The following is a 21648-nucleotide window of genomic DNA, read 5'->3' on the forward strand; positions in this document are numbered from 1 at the left end:
TCAGAGAATAGATAAAGACAAGGTTATGACTTTGGGAGTGAGCAGCTGAGGTAGGGTGGAGGGCAACGTCACTGGAGGAGTGAAGTCCAAGGAAATGAGAAGTGAGATGGGGGGCGGTGTTGGAAGGAATACCTACACTTAGGTAGAAATCCCCAAGAATTAAGACAAGAGTGGTACTGGAAAGAATGACAGGGAAACAGGAGCTAAAATCATCAAGAAATAAGAGAGAATGAACTGGAGATTGGTAGATAAGTGCAACAATGAGGGGTATGTGCTATAATCTGGTGCATGAGGTTCAAAGCTGAAGGTTTTATGGAGGAGGAAGGATGAATGGTCTGAAAGCAAAAATGAGAAACAAGGATACCTACCCCACGTGAAGCTCAGCAGTACAAGGGCTGTGGGAGACAAGCACTCCCTTTGGAGAAGGCTGCCGGAAAGCAGTACGCCTGGAGCTGTCCTGTTAGAGAAAGAAGGTGACGGACACATCCAGAGGACAGGTTGAAGATCTAGGGGAAGTTTACTGATCATGGGCAGCGAATTATAGAGGGTACAGGGTAAAGGTTTCAGAAGTTGGAGAGGTGGGGAGAAGAGCATGGAATAGATATGTACTCCAATCTCCATACAGGACAGCGACCCAGCAGTCTAGGGCTTTTTGGCAGACTGACCTAGGCTGGGATAAAGAGCTATGTAAGTCCCGGCGGGTTCAAGGCAGATGATGAGAATATGAGTGTTGGTGGGTAGGGCTGGGGAGATTTCTGGGGGCCTCCTTTTTACCTCAGAGGAGGTGTGGTCTTAGTGTGCAGGCATCCTCATGTCATCACGAACATGTTCTTTATTGTTCCCTAATGGAATTCATGTGCTGATTCTCTGAGTAATGGACATATTGACAAGAGCCTTGTGGGGCTAGTGACTAATTTCCCGAGAACCATGCCAACTTCCAACAGTGGGGCAGGGCCATTTGTAGTGTTCTAGAAAGTTGGATTCTGGGGAAAGTGATCAGAGCTGAAGTGAGAGCCAGGGTTTGACCAAGGTCCTGGGAACCATCAGGCCTGAGGAGGGACGCTCCTCTGACCACTGAGAGGGCTCTGGCGAGCTCAGCTGCAGGCAAGAGGCAGAGTAGAAACAGCTGAAGTTCTGTAGGAGTGAGCTAGCTTAGACCATGCCACTGCTTTTGGTGTCTTTCTTCTTTTACAACTCACAGGTTGGCAATTAATGTTGGCTCGTTTACCTAGGGAACAGTGGCAATCACCAGCCAAATCAAAACACCATTTTCTTCCCAGATCTATTACTGTGATTAACAGGAGGACTCCCCAGCGATAAGGTAGTTTTGTTTCCCAACAGCCCAACATTTGCTCGGCACCTGGGGCCTGGCAACTCCACGGTACTGGTGCCTCCTCGCACCGTCAGGTGCCGCAGGGCTAAGAGTGCCAGAGGAAGGGGCTTAGAAAGGCAAATGGCCTTTTCTGTCACCGTCCAGTGCCAATTGGCACCTGGGTTTCAAATGACACCCAGGATCAGCCTTAGTGAGGTCTTGTGCCCTAAACAGACTAGCTCTCCAATCTCTTGACCATACTTTTGCTGGGGTGTTGGAGCACATTGATTTTACCAGTGCTGAGGTCGAGGGATACTGTCCCCTCGGGCCCCTGAGAGAGCTGGCTTGAGGAGTTGCTTCTGCTTTCCCAAGCTCCGCTGGCACACGGCTCACGCTCCAGGATGGCCCCGTGGCCTTGTGCGGGGCCCAAGGAACATTTGGACTCTGGTCGGTGAGAACACCGTGGGCCTCCCACTCTTTCTAAATTGCAGAATAAACAGATCTTTAGGCCCCAGGCAGCTATTGCGTATGAGGCTGAGAGTATTTTTGTCTTTAAAAGAGAAAAAAGCAGCAGGCAGAGGTAAGTATCTCCTTGGCTCTAACTGAAACACAGCCACAGAGAGGAGGGCTGGGGGAAGAAAAGCTAGCCCTTAATAATCCAAAAGACTAAAAAACAAAAACAAAGAATCTGAAAGGCTAGTTTTTCCACTGTGTTATATGGAGCTTCAAAAATATCCTCTGTTAGTCTGTTAGCAGCTGTTTTGAGATGGAGGACCCACTTCAGTGACTTCTCTGTTACTGTCTGGAGGATCCTTAAGTCTCTTTGGCTCCTGGGGGCCACAGGCTAAGGCTTTCTTTATTCTCTGCCTGCTCATGGCTCGTGTTCAAGAGGACCACTGAAGACGTGAACTGCAGTGAGAATCAAAACCTGATATAAAGTATTGTAAAATGTGATTAGATTAAGAACACTTCGAGAGTAGCAGTTTATAGTCTTGACTCATCATCCAACAACCTGCCATCCGATCTTAAATGTTGACAGTATTGCGATTCGATAGAAACTTGTAGTATTAAACAAACAAACAAAAATAGGTATATATGATGGTAGTGGAGGCAGCTGGTATGTCTCTTTAAATGGGGGACATACAGTGGTGTGGTAGCATAAGCTCCATTTGATTTATTCAGATATAGACTCTAGTATTATAAAGGGTATAGAAGTTTTTTTTCTTTTTCAGCAATCTTTTCTTTCTGTGGATGAGGTTCATGTCTTTAAGATGGACTTACAGCTGTGAAGACTGTGAATTTCATGGAACTGGACTAAAGATTGCAACATCCATTTTCTGAGTTTTTTTTAAAGAATCATACTTAGTGCTGAGTTATAAAACAGACATTGGCAAGTACAGTCTTTTTCAAACTCTGGGATAAAGAGTACTGAAGGGTACAGGATCTGAACCCACCGAAGGTATCCATGTTTGTACATGAACAGCTGAGGCTATTTCCTTATCTACTCTTGGATTTCAACTTCTAGGATGTTTGTTGAAACACCCTTCACTGTATATGTGGCTCCCAAGGCTTACAGACATTTATTTAACAGTGGAACTCCCCAAGGAAAGCATGGGTCGTTTTGTTTATTTTTTCCTACCTTTAGTTCTCTTTTCTCCATCTCCTAGGTGTCCTGGGTGTTTCTATCTGGAGACTCGGGGATTCTCATTCCCCTCACTGCATCCAGTGGGAGACTGCTACAGGGTGTCTTCTAAATCAAAAACCTTTTTGTTAGAAGCCAAAGCAAAGTTAACAGACTACTTCACTTTCAATAGCACTATGTCTTTCTCAACCAACACTTATGTGATTCAGAGTCTTATACTATTCCATTAGAAATGAAAAGTTTGGTTTCTGATTGGCTGAAATGAGCTCTATTGTTCCCTTCTTTGTCAGAGGTCAAAATCACCACATTCTGGAATGTTAGCAGGCTTTGGGTCAAGCAGATAATCTGGTTCTAGGACTCAAATAACTGCTTCAGCATGGAAGTCGGTAACAGTTCTCCCTGGAAAAAAGGACCCAAATTTTCTCCTGTCATAGCTTATATTGGAATTGCTTATTTAGGTATTTTGTCAGCTACTTTTATCCTGTCTCTTCTCTAGTGTTCCCAGTAACTAGGACATTCTTATGAATTCAAGAAATGTTTGATGAATAAATAAAGGGATGAGAATACTTAAGGAATATTATGTTTACTAAAGATATAATGGTTTGTTTCTCCCGAAGATCCTGAGTCAGTACAGTTCAACTATACTTCTTCAGTTCTCTATCCAGTATTGAGGGTGGAGGTGGGAGAGCTGAGGAAGGGGATGTTATGAAACACAGAAACACGATGAGCGGTAAATATGAACAAACCTCAGCATAGTTTAATTTTACTCCAGGCTGCTTCCTTCCCCCTCCCATTCGAAGAGGAGGCCCCCTTTCTTCTCGCCTATCGAATGTGAGGAAGGGGCCATACCTAGTTGTTGAGGAGACCGAGTAAGATCGCCAGGGAATCATTTCATTCTGCCATGACTCGAGCCTTACGTTCTCATGGTCATCAGGTCAGTCTAAGGTTTAAACATCTAAATGGTGTAACACTGCACATAAAAATAAGTTCAAGGTTAAGACAAAGTGGAAAAGTACCAAACACTTAAAAAAGATAATTGGCAAAAACCTTCCTGTTGACAACCTCTGTTTTGTGTTTGCGGAGATGGTGTGATATAATCCAGGAAAACCGGGTCTGTTGGGATGAGCATGCTATCAGATGAGAAAGCTACCCGATAAGAATACTGATTAAAAGGAATTAAACGCCTGGACTGAAGGTGAAGGGAAGGGCAACAAACTGCGTGCTGTGTGATATTTTGCATCAATTCAGCCGCCTCCAGGTAAACTTGAGCTTCTGTTGATCCCCAGCTTTGGCGCCTTTGAATTCCCTTAGTCACGAGCGCTTCTAACTCGCAGTCTCTGAACTTGAGATGCAAGTACACACCAACGTAACGTGCCATATGAAAGTTTTCACCTGAGAAATGAACCGCTTTTCCATTTTGGGGAGGAGAACATAGTCCTTAAAAAAGATTTTTACAGCCTAGAGAAAGGGTATTGGTAGTGAGGGTCCCCCATTGTTGAACTGAGGTTCCTGCCTACATCTCCGGCGCTGCCTCTCTTTGCCAGGGCTTGTCTAAGTCAGCCAGGAAGTGAGTGGACCACCAAGTCCTGATCAACAGTACTTTACTTTCCTGTCCTATAGTTTTTTTCTTCATATGCTAAAGTGAGGCACATTCAGAAGTGATCTCATCCAAGATGAGATCCTTTAAAATTTTAATTTAGACCAAGTAAATCTTCAAAAAGAAAACTCTGAATTAAATCTCAAACCTTTAGGGAGCCTTCAGATCACATATTTGGCAGGATGGACTACATTACCTTAATAATAAACATTTTATTTGGATAAATCTTTGGGATTTGTTTTTAACGATAGCTTAGAATTTCACTGTTGGAATTACCATTCGAGGATTAAAGTAGGAAAAAAGTTGTCTTTTCCCGAACACTCATAAAGATTCTATTCTTCCAGTATTTTACTGACATCATTAAGAATCTTCTCAAGGTGGCAACATTTCCTTGTCTTGTACTTTTATTCAGATGATGTGTTTTTCCCCCTGAATTTGCCAAAGTATGAGATTGATGTGTTTCAGACCAACAATTTCTCCCATAATCATACATATTTTATCTCCTAGAAAAATAATGAAAATAGAAAAAAGCTCTTGGTGCAATCATAATTATTAATGGGATTCCTGGGGGCAGAGTGAAATTATTCAGTCCTCTGTGTCTTTTCTAGACACCCAGGATTTTTACTTGTTTCACTCTTCTGTTGGACAGACATTTCAACTGAAGATAGATTATTTTTCTCCACCAAATGGCATTCCAAATCACAATGCTTTAAGAACTTAAAATCAATCATTTTCAATTTAAGCACCTTAAAAGGTCAAATTATGTATTTTTCACCTTACGTGGTTTTAGTTGAAACAAACTCCTATTTTAACTCGGATCTTCTTTAGAAAAAGAAACAGAACACATTTCATTTTTTATATAGAATAAACTTTGTTTTTATTATAGACATGGATCAAAAATAAAAGTTTTTATGTACATATGACATATAGTGCAAATGAAAGGCTTTTAAATACCAAGTATAGACATATTGTCGAAAACAAAAGGAGATGAATGATGGGGGTTAGGATGGTCGTCCGGGAACTGCAGGAGGGGGTCGCCTAGTGAAAACAAAACAACAAAAAAACAAAATAAAACAAAAGAAAAACACAGATGCAGAGGAAGAAAACAATGTTTAAATTAGAAAATAAATCCAAATAACAGCATGCATAAATATCCCACAAAAATCAAACTCAAATCAGACAGAAAACATGCAGATGCAGACATGCAGGGGAAATGAGAGAATATCACATGGCATAGTGAGCAGCTCCTAGGATGTTTCCTGGCTTCCAGCCATGTGCTAGGTATGAGCCATTTGAGCCCACTCCAAAACCTTGTTATTTTGTACCATGGAATGATAAATCCATGCAATCATATTCAGGAGAACTGGGAACAGTACAAGAGCCGCATACCTTTATAACTTGAGTATGTTTCCCAACCCTGATTTTGTGACATTCGGTTATTTCCAAAGATTTCAGTAAATGTTGTGAAATCTCCATAGGGGGAGAGGGAGTTGATATAGAAATATGACATGTGAGATTTCTTTAAGATGAGGGAAAGTAGAAGGCGGCAAGGGATCAAATGAGCAATGTAATCACAATGCAGAAAATAACTGGGGTCGATCTTGGAGAAAAGGATTTGTAAATAAGAATTTCCTTCAGGTGAAATCCTGATGTGATAGCCTTTCCAGGCCCAGGCAAACTATGAGGCTATGTCTGTTCCATGGTGACCCCAAAGCTTTTGGGTAAGGTTTCCCTCTGTCTTAGAGTTAGGTGAAACTGAAGTTCTTATTTATTCTGAACCAGGTCCAGGGTAAATGAAATTTGGTTTGCTGGCTCTTTCTCCGTATCCCTAGCCTGGCTTGCATCTTGTCAGGCCCACTGGTGGTGAAAGAAGGATCCAGAGTTTTGCTTCGTTTTGACAGCAGCCTCTCTCTGGATGATGGGCTGCTAGGGAAGATACGGTAAACGCTACATGGCAATGGACAGCTCTGTAAGTAGGAAAACAGCAGGCCCAATGAAGCTTTCCCACGGGTTTCCAGCAGAAGTCTACATTTAATTTCCTCTTTCTAACCCAACTGGTAATGAGCTCAACATTACAGCAAGCCATAGAACGGCAGGTTAGTTCAGTACCCTACTCCCTGCGGGACTCCTTTTTGGCTACTCATCCAGGTGTTCAACAACATACTCACTTCCATCTTACTTCTGTAACACTTCAGTGAGTGGTGCAATGAAGTCTACAAGAAAACAAAAGCAAAAACAAAAGCAAACTTCTGTTTCATCTTCTATGAGATGTTAATGGAGCCACACTGACTGGGCTATTTCTGAGCAGCAGTAAAAAACGACCTTACCTTCCCCAAAGTCCAAGACCAATTTTTCTTTGGTCCAATTTAAGCTGGCTGAACTTAAGGAGGCCTCCTATCCATTTAAATGATGAAGAACTTGTTAGTGGTCTGTAACCTTTCAACTGCGGGGGGGCGGGTGGGGGGGGTCTGCAAGATCCAGGTAATGGTTATCCCTGGTGTTTTCATGAAGAAAGTGTAATGAAATTCCTGTCAGGCTCAATGAGATTTATCACCTGCCCAGCAAACCGAAACTATTTTTGAGTTCTGAAGGGGCTTTAGAACACTTTAATTACCTCAGCAGGGTGGGGAGGTGAGCCATTAAACTGAACAGCAAGTCCACAGTGCTAAAGGGACGTTTTGTCAGCATATGCCAAAACACTTTTCTGTTTGAGCTAGTTTGGTGTTCTAGTCTAGAAACAGGATCAGAAACTTTATGTCTTGGAATATATTTCATGGACAGCTAGAACGTTTGCTTCAAACAGCAGAGTGACATCTATCCCCTTAGCTCTTTTCTTTCCCTCTTCACTCATCCTGTATCTAACTTTCCTCTCATTGCCAAAAAAGCATTGTTGGTGATGACGGCGTACACTGGCTCAGAGTTACTTCTATTACGGATCTCGGCAGTTTGGGTTTTTACTATTTCTTTTCCAGAATTTTCCATACTACTTAACACAGTGCTGAAGTGCTTGAAGGTCACGTGCTGAAAATATTGGGGCTTTTTATATGAAGGGCTACAAAGTTACCTTATACCGTTGCCACTTCTAACACAAAACTCGAAGTATTGAGTTTGGAACACTGAGTTGGGATACTGAGTTGCTAACATATTAAAGCTCATCATACTAGCATTCACCATAGAAGTAAATTCTACCTACTTAAGGTTATAATTGCAGGTTATACCTCCTTAAGCTTTCTTAAAAACAACTTCGGAGAATCGTTTGGCTGAAACAGGAAGGTAAGGTGGTAGGAAAAGCTGTGTGTGGAACATGGGCATAATTCATATATAAAAGTCTCCATTATTAAGAAGAATGATGGATTACCCACATTCTCTTGGATCTACCTCAGTGCTGCACGCTGTTCCTAGGGTGACATTCCTCTGGCAAGAGCCCTGGGAAGGTCTTCCTTATAACTTTTTTCTTTTCTGTTACAATCTCACAAAACATTCCCTGCTTGTTTTCTTTGCCCATCACTCAGATAACTTAATATCCCAGAGCAGTTGGTGAGCCTGAAGGCTTGGGAAAGTGAGACAACAAAGGCAGTAAGAATAAGCGTTCTTCTCAATGCTTTTCTGCTGATCTTCACTTTTAAGTCAGCCTAGATCCCTCCCTTTACAAGAATACAATGGGGGTAATGTAATTAATTCAAAGGAGCTCTTTTTTTGGCAAGTGAGAGAGAAAAGGTAATATTGAAAGTGATCTGAGTCCTCCACAATGCCCCCCTAGGACTCATTGCATGTCTGTCTCTATCTGCTTTCATGCCCCCTGTTCCTATGCGACCTACCTCCTTGGATCTCCCCAAGCGTCAGAGCTCCAGGAGGATGGTCCTAAGCTGGGAGCTCCAGTTGCCATGACATTTGATTTTATCACCCAACTTTGTGTTAGTGACAGTCTGTACTGGGACAATCTCACTCAATGCCTTTCCCCTCTGGCCTAAAGCCACTAAAGCAGTGTTTCCTAAGGCATGTACCTCAGAGCACTAGTCCTGTGAGATGCTCTATGAACAAAGCATTGATGGTCAAATAAATCTGAGAAACATGGAGACACTAGCCCTGCCATCTGATATTAAAGCTTCTATAGAGTCTTCCAGTAAAGAAACATCTAATTTTTAGTCATCATTTCCCAAGTATAGTCAATCAAGAAATCCTTGGTGTATGTCTGTGTAAAACTTACTAAAATCTCATGGAATGGACTTTGGGAAACTTCAAATTAAGGTTGTAGTTTTAGCCAACATCTCTTGCATGTACTCTAAGTATCAGTCTGCCTCAGTGTGAAAGAACACCAAGAAGTGGTCTTAAAAGTGGCAATGCCAGGTGTGTGATGAAATTAGTACTTCTCAGTACGAAATTTAAAGGTTTCAGCTGAAAAACAAGAATCTTGAAAACTAATTGAGTAGATACTTACACTGATGTCAGAACTATTTTTAAAATACAAATGGAAATTTGCCAGATAGTTACAATAAGGTCCTTTGGTTTTGGTAATTTCTACCAGGAACTATTCTGAATACAGAATCATGCGGTAAGACACACACTCACAGCACAGTGCACAGAATGATTCGCATCCTGACTCTTTCTTCCATTAAAAAGCTTCCTTTGAAGGCATTGATGGCTCCACTCATGGAAGATGTATAGACATGAGAAAGAAATCACAACAGAAAGTGTGAATTAACCCAACAGTCTTTCCAATTCATCTTTTCACAAAGAGCATACCCTGAACACAAAGGGAAAGTAAACCAACATTTCTCCCCTCCCACTCCCTTCTTGTCTCCTGCTTTTAGACGGCACAATCTGAGTCTATGTATGTTGATAAGGGACCTATCATCAAAACTCTTGTAACAAGGAATCTTTCTCTATTCTCTGGAAACTCAGGATAAGGACGTGTGTAAGAGTGAACACTCTTCTGTTCTCTTAATATTGGGGAAACTGAAAGGGGTAACTTCTCCCCTCAACGCCGAATGAATAAACAATGGAGGCCAACTGTTGAGTCAGGAACTTAATTACTTTCTGTTAGAAATGCCTTCTGTAGACCTACCATTTGGGCAGAGTATTCTTCAACTTTCTGTTTCCTAGCTTTTCGGGATCACTTCCTTTTCAATAGCAAAATGTCACGGTGCTTCTTGGCAAGTGTCACTTTGTACCCTCCAGCTGCCTAAGGTTTGTGTTCTTCTTTAACTTAGTACAACGATGACTTCAAATCAGGAATAAAATGTTTCCCACTCTCCTGCCTTTGATTTGTCCAATTTGCTCCCTTTAAAAATCTCATCCTTCCCCAAATTAATGACAGTAATGCCAAATGCTATCGTTCTCCACATTGGTACCAACAGGATCGAAAGAGTTACAAATATTTACAAGTTTCAGATCTTACTGATAAGCATAGACATGACTCAAATATATACAAGAATGAGGAAGGGGGGAGTCCTTCAAATGTTATCATTTATTTCAGGTTCAGAAATACAGCTTCACATTTTCACAATAGGTACACATGACCTTCAAGAATGATACAAGCTTTAGGAACTTGCTTCAAAAATTCCATTCATAGAGTCCATCCATATCTCAGCATTAAGAAAGCCTGAAAGTGCCAAGAAGACAGGGGAAAGTTCTCTGGCTCCAATTAATTAAAGAATCAACAGAGAAGGCAAGATTTTGCTTCTGTACACTGCTTCTTAATATAAAAAAGCAAAAGAGGAGTTTGATTCAGAAAAGGGAGAGAAAAGAAACATACAGGCAAGCAAAACAAAGGCTGTACATGTAAAATTAAACACAAATCAAGTAATGGTAGAATTTCTGATCGGAAGGAATCATTTTTAGCAAATTGGCAACATACAATGCAAGAGATTAGACAGAGTAATTTTATCGTAATTTAAAAAACATTACATTAAGGAATTTGAGGGTAAAAATTAAAAAGGAATGAAGCCTTGAGCTGAGCCATGTGTGAAACCCCAGACCAGAGAGGTGAAAAGTCTCACCAATATACCAGCATGAGCAGGTCTTAAGACAAACAGGAGACTCTTCCTTGAGTTTCCTCTCTCTTGCTCTCATACATACATACATTCTTACACGTATATACAAATAGCAATGCATATACTACATATGCTTCAAAATACTCTTAAAATTTCACCATACAGAGCACCACGTAATGTTAAACATACCAACTAGACAGGATGACTGAAGGTTCTAGAAGACACATTTGAGCTTTTAAGAAAGGAATGAGGGATCTAGTGAACCAATAACTGTTTCTTAGAAACCATCTAGCTTCATTCACATTAAACTCTGAGCTCACAGCTTGCAGTCCTCTTAGTGAAATGATATAAAATTCATGGCTTGAGTCTCAAATATTATCTTCTTTCATCGAGTTCCATAGTTTAGAGACCTACTATTTAAGCTTTATTCTTAATGTTAAGGAGATTCCTGTCCATTTCAAATAATTACATTGTTTGACAAATGAAAAATGTTTACCTGAAAAAGTGGATGGATGACCTGCCTCTGAGGTGTTACATAACTTCTTCCCTGCATTTTAAGCAAACTTACTCAGAAAATCCACTACTTGTGTTATACTGCTGTATCCCTCTATTTTTATTTTTTGACAGTTACTGTAGAGAAAGAAAATGACTATGTAGACAAACAGCTTTTTAAGATTCACCTCAGCAATCTAAGAATAATTTATAATTCTAATCAGAGACCTTAAAGGTAGGTTTCCAGATCTTACACTTACTATGAGCTAGCTATATTGGCAAAGATAATTTCTTCTTCGATAGCAATGCTGTGAATTTAGATGCAAATGCCTGTAGATGTTATTCTACCATGTTGTCATGGAAGTTCTGAGCCTTGTGCCTCTCAGAATGAATGTAATCTGGAGAAAATTTTGTACACCTCGTGTATGTTATGAGAAATGAACCACTTTTATCACATATTATGGCAAATACTCTAAAGCTAACTCTTGTATTAACACAGTTTAAAAAATATATTCATACCCACACATACACACATGTATAAATATTTACACCCAAACATATACATATATATACAATACACACACAATCACACACATGCTCATGGCATTTTAACAAGTGATTTTTAAAGCTACTTACCCACAGGGGCACAAAATACATGTACTTACACAAATTTACTATGTATATACTGTATACATAGGGACACATGCTTAGAAAATACGTGTGTACACAGAAAACATCAACATTTATCACATACTGGTATTAGGTCCCATTTCATATTTGAGAATTATGGCTATAGTCTATTCTAAAAAGTCATAAAATGAATCTATACGATTACTCTTTAATTCTAAGGTCAGAAGGCTTATAGTTATATCACAGGAACTTGGTTTTATTATAACGTTTTGGAATAGAGTGAGTTTTTATCTGAACAAGTAGGCAATTTGCTAACTAAACAGACCCTACTGCTCTTCTATGTTACGAAACACAGCTAAAAGCAATATTCAGAGGAGTAATCTTGGTAGATGATTTCTGGAAATTCAATATATCTGTTCTAAATCAATACTATTTCAACCATCTGTCCACAATTGAGTAAATGGCTATTCCAGTTAGTCAATAAGCATGCAAGAATTAGCATGTGACAATAAAACAGATTTACCCATCAAATAAACATATACAGTTTACTTTTCCAAATCCTAAAAACACTATACGTTTTATTATACTAGACATGATGGAGCTACATCTGTTGTGTAGACAACATCAGAGCAATCAGGATGAAGTTACACAAAAGATCTGAAGTGTGTGGGAAATACTTAGAAAGCTCATTAAGCGACATTCCCATCTTAAGGCCTGATATGAACGCTGTACTTCACACTCCGCACATCCTAGGGCTTCTGACTTCATTTACCTTGACATCTCCTTTTAGCAGGATACAAACCCTTTGGGAAATGGGATTAATACTAATCATATGACACAATACTGCAGTAAACTGAAAATATTCTCCAACATGACTGCTGAAATTCCAGGGGAGGCTGGGTTCTATTAGAAATAACTTAGAAGTAAAATAAAACAAAAATGTACACACAAGAAGAGACAATTGGGACAGTGAAACTGTGGGGTGATAATCTGAGAGCAAAAGCCAAAGGTGACGAATGCCATTGTTTATGATGCATAAAATCGGTGCAAAGAAACCTGGGAAAAAAATCCCCAGTTTTCTTTGACATGGTTTGTGCTGATCTAAGAACACATCAGTGGTTATCCACAACATTTTCCTTTAACCAAAGGAAATTTTTGAAATACAGCAAAACGCAAAACCACATACAGCACAAAGCCAAACCCTGAAGTATATAATCTGTTAGATGCCTATTTTAGAGAATTCAAAAGAAGGAGCAAAGGGGATCCTAAAAAAGAGGGAATTTTGTGAAAAGATATCACTTTAGACTATTCATTTTACTATGGATGTTTACTTAACTTATTTCCACTTAGCTGCAACACTATTTTAAAAATACAGTATGTATTTTGCACATCTGTTCCATTCACAAAGAGTTAATTTTTTTCCATGAGAAAAAAAAAGATATGAGAAGATTTAGGGTGGTGATTTAGGGCGGCGTTCTTATACAATCACTTGCAATTTAAAAGTTGAAATGCCCTTTTTGTAAATCTTGTATTCTCTGATTTTTGCCTAAGTGGACTACTTTTAACCCTTTAGAATAAGTTCAAAACAATGCCATTCAACTTGGCAAGGTCTCTTTTTAATAATGGTTAAAAGTTTTACTTCATACTTTATGGGTGTCTGCTTTGGGTATAAACTACACAGGAAATTAAAGTTAACATACAAATCATGTTTGCTGCTTTCAAAGGGAGGTATTTCAGTTGGTTAAACCTGATTTAGTTCTGTAGAATATGAAATGGTGTCATGGGACACAACTATGCAGTGAATACTTGGTCTGCTGTCTGGGAACAGTTAGCAGACAAAATTCCGGTTGGCTTCTGGCTGTTTCCTACATGCTAATCATCTAGTTCTAGGTAGTCCAAAAGTCAGCCTCAAGACTGAACTATTAACCCTCAGGCTAAGCTGCTCTTATAAATTTTAGAAATGTTAGAATTTGCCAATTTGCTTTAAATCTCGATGTCTTAATACTATTTTCTGGAATGACCTGGAAAGAGACTCTGAAGTTGTCCGACTGTAGGAATGTGAGCTCTGCTCTCAAACTAGGGCATCTTTTCTTTCCATTCCAGGTCCCATTCTTTAAATATGGCTATCCCATAGTAAGGCTCAGGATTTATTAAGAAAGCCTAGAACCGATTAAAAAGTTACATTAAACTGTTTAAAAGGTAGGCTAAATTTTTATATTAGAAAGTTACATATTAGCATGGAAAGGGAGACATATTTTTGCACTAACTAACTAACTAAATCAACTGGAATTAGTGTCGAAGTATAAGTAGCCATGCTTAAAATTAGATCAATATAAAAAATTAAATATCTTCCATATCAGCCTTCACTGTAACTTGTGAGGAGCTAAGTATATACGTGAATAAAGAAATTACATTTGTACAGACACTTCTAGAGATGTGATATTTTGCTTCTTCCTTGAACTCTGAAAGTAGCCCAATTTACTGACTGACTACCAAAAAACAAGCTTTAATTCACTGTTGAATATGCTTCTAGCTTGAAGCAAAACACATTGCCATGAGAAGCCCTCTAGAGCAAGCAATGCATTAACTTTTCCTTTGCAAACTACCTCATGCTTCTGGAAAAGTTTTATTTTTAAGGAATCCTAACTTTTAAAAAATCACTTCTTAGCAGTTTTATGAAATAAAGAGGAAGGAGAAAGGATCTAAATAGCTAATCATGGCGTAGGCGGAAACATGTATAATAGACAACATAATTTCCGTCAGTCAAAACAGAATGTGGAAAAATAAATATGTATCATTTAGGTCTAAGCCCACCATCTCTTATCTCTTAGGAATTATATTAAATGGGCTATCTGGTAGGTAACCTGGGAAAGTTGTCAAAGCAATTCCAAACATATGCCAGGGTAGGCCAATGGTCCACAAAGTAGCGGGCTGCTATACAATCTACTTTGGTTGATACAACATATAAAGCCTCAAAGAGTCAGCAGTTTTCAAGAGTCAAACCCCAAAAGTTTGACATATCATGAGCAATGAAGGTGAGTGATGAATGCATTAGTAAAACTGGTTACTTGCCGACTGATATCCACACATGCGACTACTCATGATTTACTGCAACGGTTACCAAATATTTTGCTTTTGCATAATTCATTAGTAATTAATTGCCATGCCAGACACTTCGTTTAGTCTAACAGGGAGGATTCTAGTGGACGGATTATAGTGGGACGAGTAGGTGATGGGGGTGGTCTCCGGCTAGAAAGAGAGAAAGAGACAGGTAAAGACACAAGTAGAATATCTAGCAGAAGGTTATCCCAAAGACACTGAGAAAGAGCCGTCACGCACATGCTCATGCACAGACAGGTCAGCAGGAGTGGCTGCCATTTGTAATAATTTAATACTGTCACCTTTCATTCACCTAGCATTTTTGTTTTTAAATGAGGTATTTTTTCATATACAAATGTTGCTAAAAACTGAAGTCGTCCCTCCCAATACTAATGTAAATACTAAGTCATTTAAAAGCCATCTGAAATACACGGCATTTTTCTCGGTCAGCAGAGTATGAAGTGTACTATATGATGCCCACTCCAGGAACTAATAAGGTATTTAGGCCTCAGAGACTGATGGGGTTTGAATTTTTATTTCCCTTTGAGTAATCTTCTTCTTCTTTTTTCTCCCTGTCTGGAATGTTAATTATCACTTCTCATTGTCTTTAGCAGTAGCTTTCTCCAATTTATCCTGTATTTTACTTCTAATTTGCTAAGCAGTAGAAAGAAAAATTAAGGTTTTTAGAGTTCTCCACAATAAGTGTAAACAGGCTCAAGGTGAGCGCCTGAGTAAACTGCATGAGCTCTGGTTCCTATTTTGGGTCCTAAAAGTTTTATTCTTAGCAACAGTATTGCTCACTTTCTGGTTGGTAATGGTGTTTCTAATAGCTGAGGTTGCTGAATAAACTCCAGATAACGAAATATTACTATATCTGAGAATCTCAGCTTTACCAACTAATACTCTTTATTCCCTGAACCCATACATTTATTTCCTAAATGTATTAATAAGCTTTTTTGGGTGTGTACTTGACTTTATATGTCATATCTCGGAGAGTAATGTTTATAGTCAACAAAATTCAACAAATTCTGCAAACTGAAACCTTTCTTCTTGATAAAACTCTCCCATTGATTTTTTTCAGAAAGAACCTTTCTGGAATTACAGTCATGTCATGAAATTTTCTTCTGTATTGGACACACTAAATTAATCAAATCAAATATTTTTTCTCAGGATGAAGGAGTGAAGTTAGAAAAGTTAAAGAAAATGGTTATGAAATGTTAAAAAATTACAGAGCTATAAGATAAAATTAGATGGTCAAGGAAAGATCAAAGCAAAAGAGATATTGTTGATTAATGGTACAAATACTGACCACTTAAGCACAAACTCATAGATCTTAGTGGAGTTTCTTTTGCCTCCTGTACTTGAAAAATGTCCAGGAGGCTTGAGAGGAAAGGTTTCCTTGGGAAGGTGCATTTCAGTTTAACCTCTTCTACTAAGTCTCATTATTACTAAGCAGGCGCTCAGTTTTTGAAAGTGTAATTAGAGATACTTTATAGGCACAGTTATGAAACTAAACCAATCCCTACCAGCTCTTTAATTTGAGTACACAAGTAAGTCCTTTTCCTGCAGAAAGGCTACCTGCTACCATGACCACCTGAAATGTTTCAGTAATTTCCTGCTGGGAAAAATCCTCCTATAATTTCCTTTTCACTTATGACCATGCAAAAACACCTGTGCTTTCACTAGCATACTGCTCATTTTCATTTGAAATGGCCATATTTGTTTAACTTATGTCCTGGATTTGAACCTACATCATTTTCTCCTTTGATGTGAAGTTTCCAGAGGCCAGAGGTCATGTCCACTTGAGCTGTTTCATAGAGTGTTTAGCAGGGTGTTGCCTTCAATTATGTTCTCAATGTTCTTTTGTTTATCTGCTGGAACCTGCTATTCCTCCCGCAAGGCTAACCTTGGTGAAGTCTTCTCTGACCTACCTTTCCCTATCTTGATGCTTCTGTAGAATCTCAACATATTTCTAGAATTAGGTTTATATGCTTATTGCAACTGATTAGAAATGGGCTGTGTCTCACTTATCTTCATTTTCTTGTGGTGTCTAGCTCAGGGCTTGTCATTCAGCCACTGAATGTTTGACAAAATGAATAAATGAAAGTTACTCCTAGAAGTAAGAAACAACTTATGAATACTTGTGATAACCATTGATCTTTACATTATATTAAGGGTTTTTTTTTTTGTTTTAGTAAATCATTGCTCTTGCAAAAAAAAAAAAGCTACAATGGCATGTAGGATTTAGACTCTTGGAAACTCTACCTACAGGGTATTTGACTGCTCAGTTGTTCAGCAGATGTTTGGAATAAATAGTAAATCATAGGCTCTTCCTCAGGGAGTTTGACAATTAGTCACATAACCTATAGAAATATATTCTTAGCATTTAAGCAGTTACAGGAGGGGCAAGAGAGTTGGCCAGAATTTGAACTTGAAAAAGGGAAACTCTACCAGAGGCTTAATAATGGGATGGACTTAATTAGGGGATTTTATTTGAAAAAAGTGGATCTTAAATGACAATCGCAGTGAGGGGCAGAGTACAGTGTGGCATGGTGGGTTGGAAATTGTTTCATGCATGTGTGATAGGTTTGACCAAGGGTTGTAGCCAAGACAGAAAGGAATGCAAACTGAGTTCTCTTCTGATCCTTTTGTTCTTGGCTTAAATGTCATTCCTCAGCACTTCCTGACCATCCTATAGTTTCCAACCACCACTCCTCATGGCTTCATAGTTTTATGTATTTCATAGCACTTAACTCTGTTTGCCATTATGTATTTATTTACTAGATTATTGCCTGTGTCCTCCAGTAGATTGCAGATTTCTTGAGTGCAGAGACGACATATTCTGTATTTATTATGTATATTCATCATTGTATAATGTGGTTAGAAGGCAGTGAATAAATATTTATTAAGGGCTTCCCTGGTGGCGCAGTGATTGAGGGTCCGCCTGCCGATGCAGGGGATGCGGGTTCGTGCCCCGGTCCGGGGGCATCCCGCATGCCGCGGAGCGGCTGGGCCCGTGGGCCATGGCTGCTGAGCCTGCGCGTCTGGAGCCTGTGCTCCACAACGGGAGGCCCGCGTGCCGCAAAAAAATAAAATAAAAATATTTATTAAATAGTAGACAAACAAATGAATGACTGAAAAGTACCTACACAAGGATGTTTAGCCAGGTTAGCGTACAGACCAGGTCAAGGTAAGTGGGTCCAATGAGGCCAGAAATGCAATCTTTTGAGGCATTTGTCAGAGGTTTATATTTGAGGCAGCAAGTTTACACAGAAGTCAAAAGATGTGGATTCTAGCTCCAATTGCCAGTATGTATAATCATTAATCACTAAACTTCTCTAAGCCTCAGTTTTCTCATCTATGACACAGGAGACTCAGACTAGGTGATCTATAACATGCCTTCCACTTATGCATTGCATGTGTTATTTATTGAGCATGTACTATGTGGACTGTATTATGCTGCATGATTTTTAAAAACTCAAAACCTATTATTCATAGTGGAAGATGAATGGGATAAGAGAAGTATGCAAGTGGTTTTACCACAGCATCCCATTTATGTGGAAAAAATGAGGCAAAATTTTGTAAGTCAGACTCTGAGAATATATTATCAGAGCCTGAAAATACAATAATGTGGTCAAAGCAGGGGCAAATATGATTTTAACTGTGACACATAAAATGTGAAAGTCATAAGAGAATGAAGGTCTATAATGAGGTTAAAGAAACTAGAAATTAAGTGATGAGGTGGAATGGAGGAGTTCAATGATGGAGACAGAGAATAGAAAGATTGAAATACTCTGATGGAACAGCAACTTCTCATTAATCTCCACCCCAATCTTTGGACCATGCTGATGGGACACAACAAGGTCAACGGTAATGGGCAATTGCACATAGAAGGCAAGGCAGGAGACCAGAAAAGTGTAACTTTCTGCTATGTGCCAGGTCTTTTGTTTGTCTTGTTTACCACTGTATCCCAGAACTCGGCGTTGCCTTTGGCTCATAATATTTTTTTCAAATAAATAAATCAGGAGAACCTATCCATTATGAGCACTTTTTTAAAAAAAATAAATTTATTTATTTTTTGTTTTATTTATTTTTGGCTGTGTTGGGTCCTCGTTGCTGCGCGGTCTCTCCCTAGCTTCTGCGAGCAGGGGCCACTCCCCACTGCGGTGCGCGAGTCTCTCACCACGGCGGCCCCCCCCCCCGCCTGCTACGGAGCTCAGGCTCCAGGCGCGCAGGCCTCAGCAGCCGTGTCACACAGGCCCAGCAGCTGTGGCTCGCGGGCCCCAGAGCGCAGGCTCAGCAGTTCTGGCGCACTGGCGCAGCTGCTTCGCAGCACGTGGGATCTTCCCGGACCAGGGCCGGAACCCGTGTCCCCTGCCTTTGCAGGCGGACTCCCAACCACTGCGCCACTAGGGCAGCCCCCCATTATGAGCACTTTAACGGAGTCCCTAAGGCATTGACTAGGCACTGCACACCTGTGTGGTGAATTAATGATAAAAAGAAAAAGAAAGATAAAATTTCCATCATGTTCTCTTAAAATAATTATAACATCTTTAAAATATGCTTGGTTTCAGGTTAAAGTAACCCATATATGTACTGAGTAATTAAAAATCCTAGAGTGTGTCAACCCTTGACTGATGGTAATTACAACAGCTTGCTTAGGTAACTACAATAGCATAACTGGCCATTATTTCAGGGAATAAAAAACAACCCTAAAAAGTGTGTTCAAATGCTTCACTGTCTCGGTCTTAGAATGTTTAAGTAAAGATTACAGTGTTTTGGTGTTTTGTTGTGTTTTTTTTAATGTGTCAGTGTCATAGATTATGAAAGCTTATGATTACTAACTTCTTCACTATTTATATATAAATAATTTTACTTATAAAAAAAAGTCTGTCAACCCTACTGGAAGAAATGAGCATCATCTTATTTCTAAAACAATAATCCCCCAATAATCTCTATAGAAAGCAATTCAAGAGAAGCATTAAGTTGTTCAGTGTGAATTTTCTTAATAAGTAATGCTAAGATGTTTGCCAACTTCAACACCAGAAAAACATTTAAGGTTTACTGTTAAGGTTCATTTCATTGGTCTAGGTCCTAACCATTCAGAGTTTCCAAAGACATTCACCTCATAAGACAGTTTATTTTGGGCCAAGCAGAGTTATTTGTTTTGTACCAAATTTTCCTCTGTTACTTTGTGCAGTGATGGGCTTCATTAAGTTACCCATTACATTGCAATGGAGCATCTTGCATCACTTAGTGTTTATTGAAACACTGTTGTGTGTGGGCGGCTCATGGTTACGATAGAAAAGCTATGTTTCTGCTTCCAAATCAAAGGGAAAGATGTAATACTTGACGTTGCATTTGTAGCTGTAGGGATGGACCGTTTGCAGTATTTTGGACAATGACAAATTTTGTAAGAAAGTCAAACGGTCACTTGGGGTGGGACGCATGGTGGGGGAGCAACTGGCAACACTGATAAGAGAGAAGAATGGTCAGCTGTCTTATTGTTTTGTTCGATTCTCTTCTAAGAATGGAAGAACTAAATTCTCATCTGCTCTTCTTTGGGTTAACTGGTTCTCGGTATTCATGACGGGAGACTGTCTTAACAGGGGTGCATCAGAATGGGGGTGAGGATGGAAGCTACCTTTCTTCTAGCTCCCTGCTTCCTGGTAATCAGCATAACACTGATTACTGAAATGGCTTGGTCTTTCTGCCCCTGCCCTTATTCCTCTTCAAGATGGGAAGTGGGATTTATCTATCTGGCAAGTATGTGAGCCAGCCTGGGTCTATGTAGCTCAGGCTCTGTCCTTTCCTGTGCTTAAAACAAGATATCATGACTCCCAGGCCAGGATTCTTTCTATTGGGCAGTTATGTTGGCATGTTCTAAGGCTATGGTCCTCAAACTGGACAGTGCATCAGAATTCCCCAGAGGACTTGTTAAAACACAGGTTTCTAGGTCCCACACAGAATTTTTAAAGGGGTGAGATATTTCTAGCAAGTTCCCAGATTATGCTGATGCTGCTGGTCCTGGGATTGTGCTTTGAAAACTGTTCTAAGACATAATAAATGATTTTGTCCTTGCTTCATTAGCAATTCATTTCACTTGCCAGGTAAAGTAAAAGCAAAAAGAGAAAGTGCTGGAAAAAAATCTTAAGAAAGATGAAGAAATGGTTGTAGAAATACTTTGATACCTTTGGAAATTAGACTCAAGCATGGGTCAGTTTTAGGTTTATTTTATAAAGACAAAGATATTATGCTATGGTAGTTTTCTTGTTAGTCATCACCAGAAGAATAACTACTTGTTTAGGGAAGCTTGTATTTGCTCATGAAAATGGCAGTAGGTATAGAAACTAAGCACATCTAACCATGCATTCCAAACTCTCATCTTTGGAGAGGGTATGATTGAAATCCAACCTAGTTAGCTAGGTGGACCCAAATTTAAAAAAAAAAAAAAAAAAGGAAAACCCTCAAAAAAATATTCAAAGATTGATACTTCTAGGGGAATGCTATCTGCCTAAGAGGATAGTTATTTGCATAAAAAAAAGGATATGCAATAGGCTTCATTTATACTGTAAGTTCTACTTATTAGATATAGGTGAAGCTTTAAGATATAACTGTCTCAAAATTTAATTTACAGATAATTGCATTTAGGATCATGAGAGAGTTATACATCTCAGGTTACTAGGAGCCATGAGAATCTAATACCAACTTGCACATCTTTATTTATTTTTTTTGGCGGTACGCGGGCCTCTCACTGTTGTGGCCTCTCCCGCTGCGGAGCACAGGCTCCGGACGCGCAGGCCCAGCGGCCATGGCTCACGGGCCCAGCCGCTCTGCGGCATGTGGGATCTTCCCAGACCGGGGCACGAACCCATGTCCCCTG

At 39.5% G+C, this 21648-nt stretch overlaps 1 protein-coding gene across 6 annotated transcripts in view; it reads right to left on the reverse strand.

Annotated features, from left to right (window-relative positions):
* Nucleotides 1–5441: 5441 nt before the first annotated feature.
* Nucleotides 5442–21648, reverse strand: part of DNM3 (dynamin 3) — a 569430-nt gene continuing 553223 nt past the window's right edge. For 4 of the 6 annotated variants that reach the window (XM_030875472.2, XM_030875471.2, XM_030875473.2 and 1 more), the window contains one exon: nt 10001–14915. In XM_030875472.2, the coding sequence (XP_030731332.1) occupies nt 14846–14915 (70 nt within the window). In that variant the 3' untranslated portion in view covers nt 10001–14845. Of the gene's footprint in view, nt 5590–10000; nt 14916–21648 lie in introns of those variants that run through there. The other 2 variants (XM_060296333.1, XM_060296364.1) reach the window with 2 other exon arrangements.

Source organism: Globicephala melas, chromosome 1 (assembly GCF_963455315.2).
Source record: "Globicephala melas chromosome 1, mGloMel1.2, whole genome shotgun sequence".
NCBI classification, from domain to species: domain Eukaryota; kingdom Metazoa; phylum Chordata; class Mammalia; order Artiodactyla; family Delphinidae; genus Globicephala; species Globicephala melas.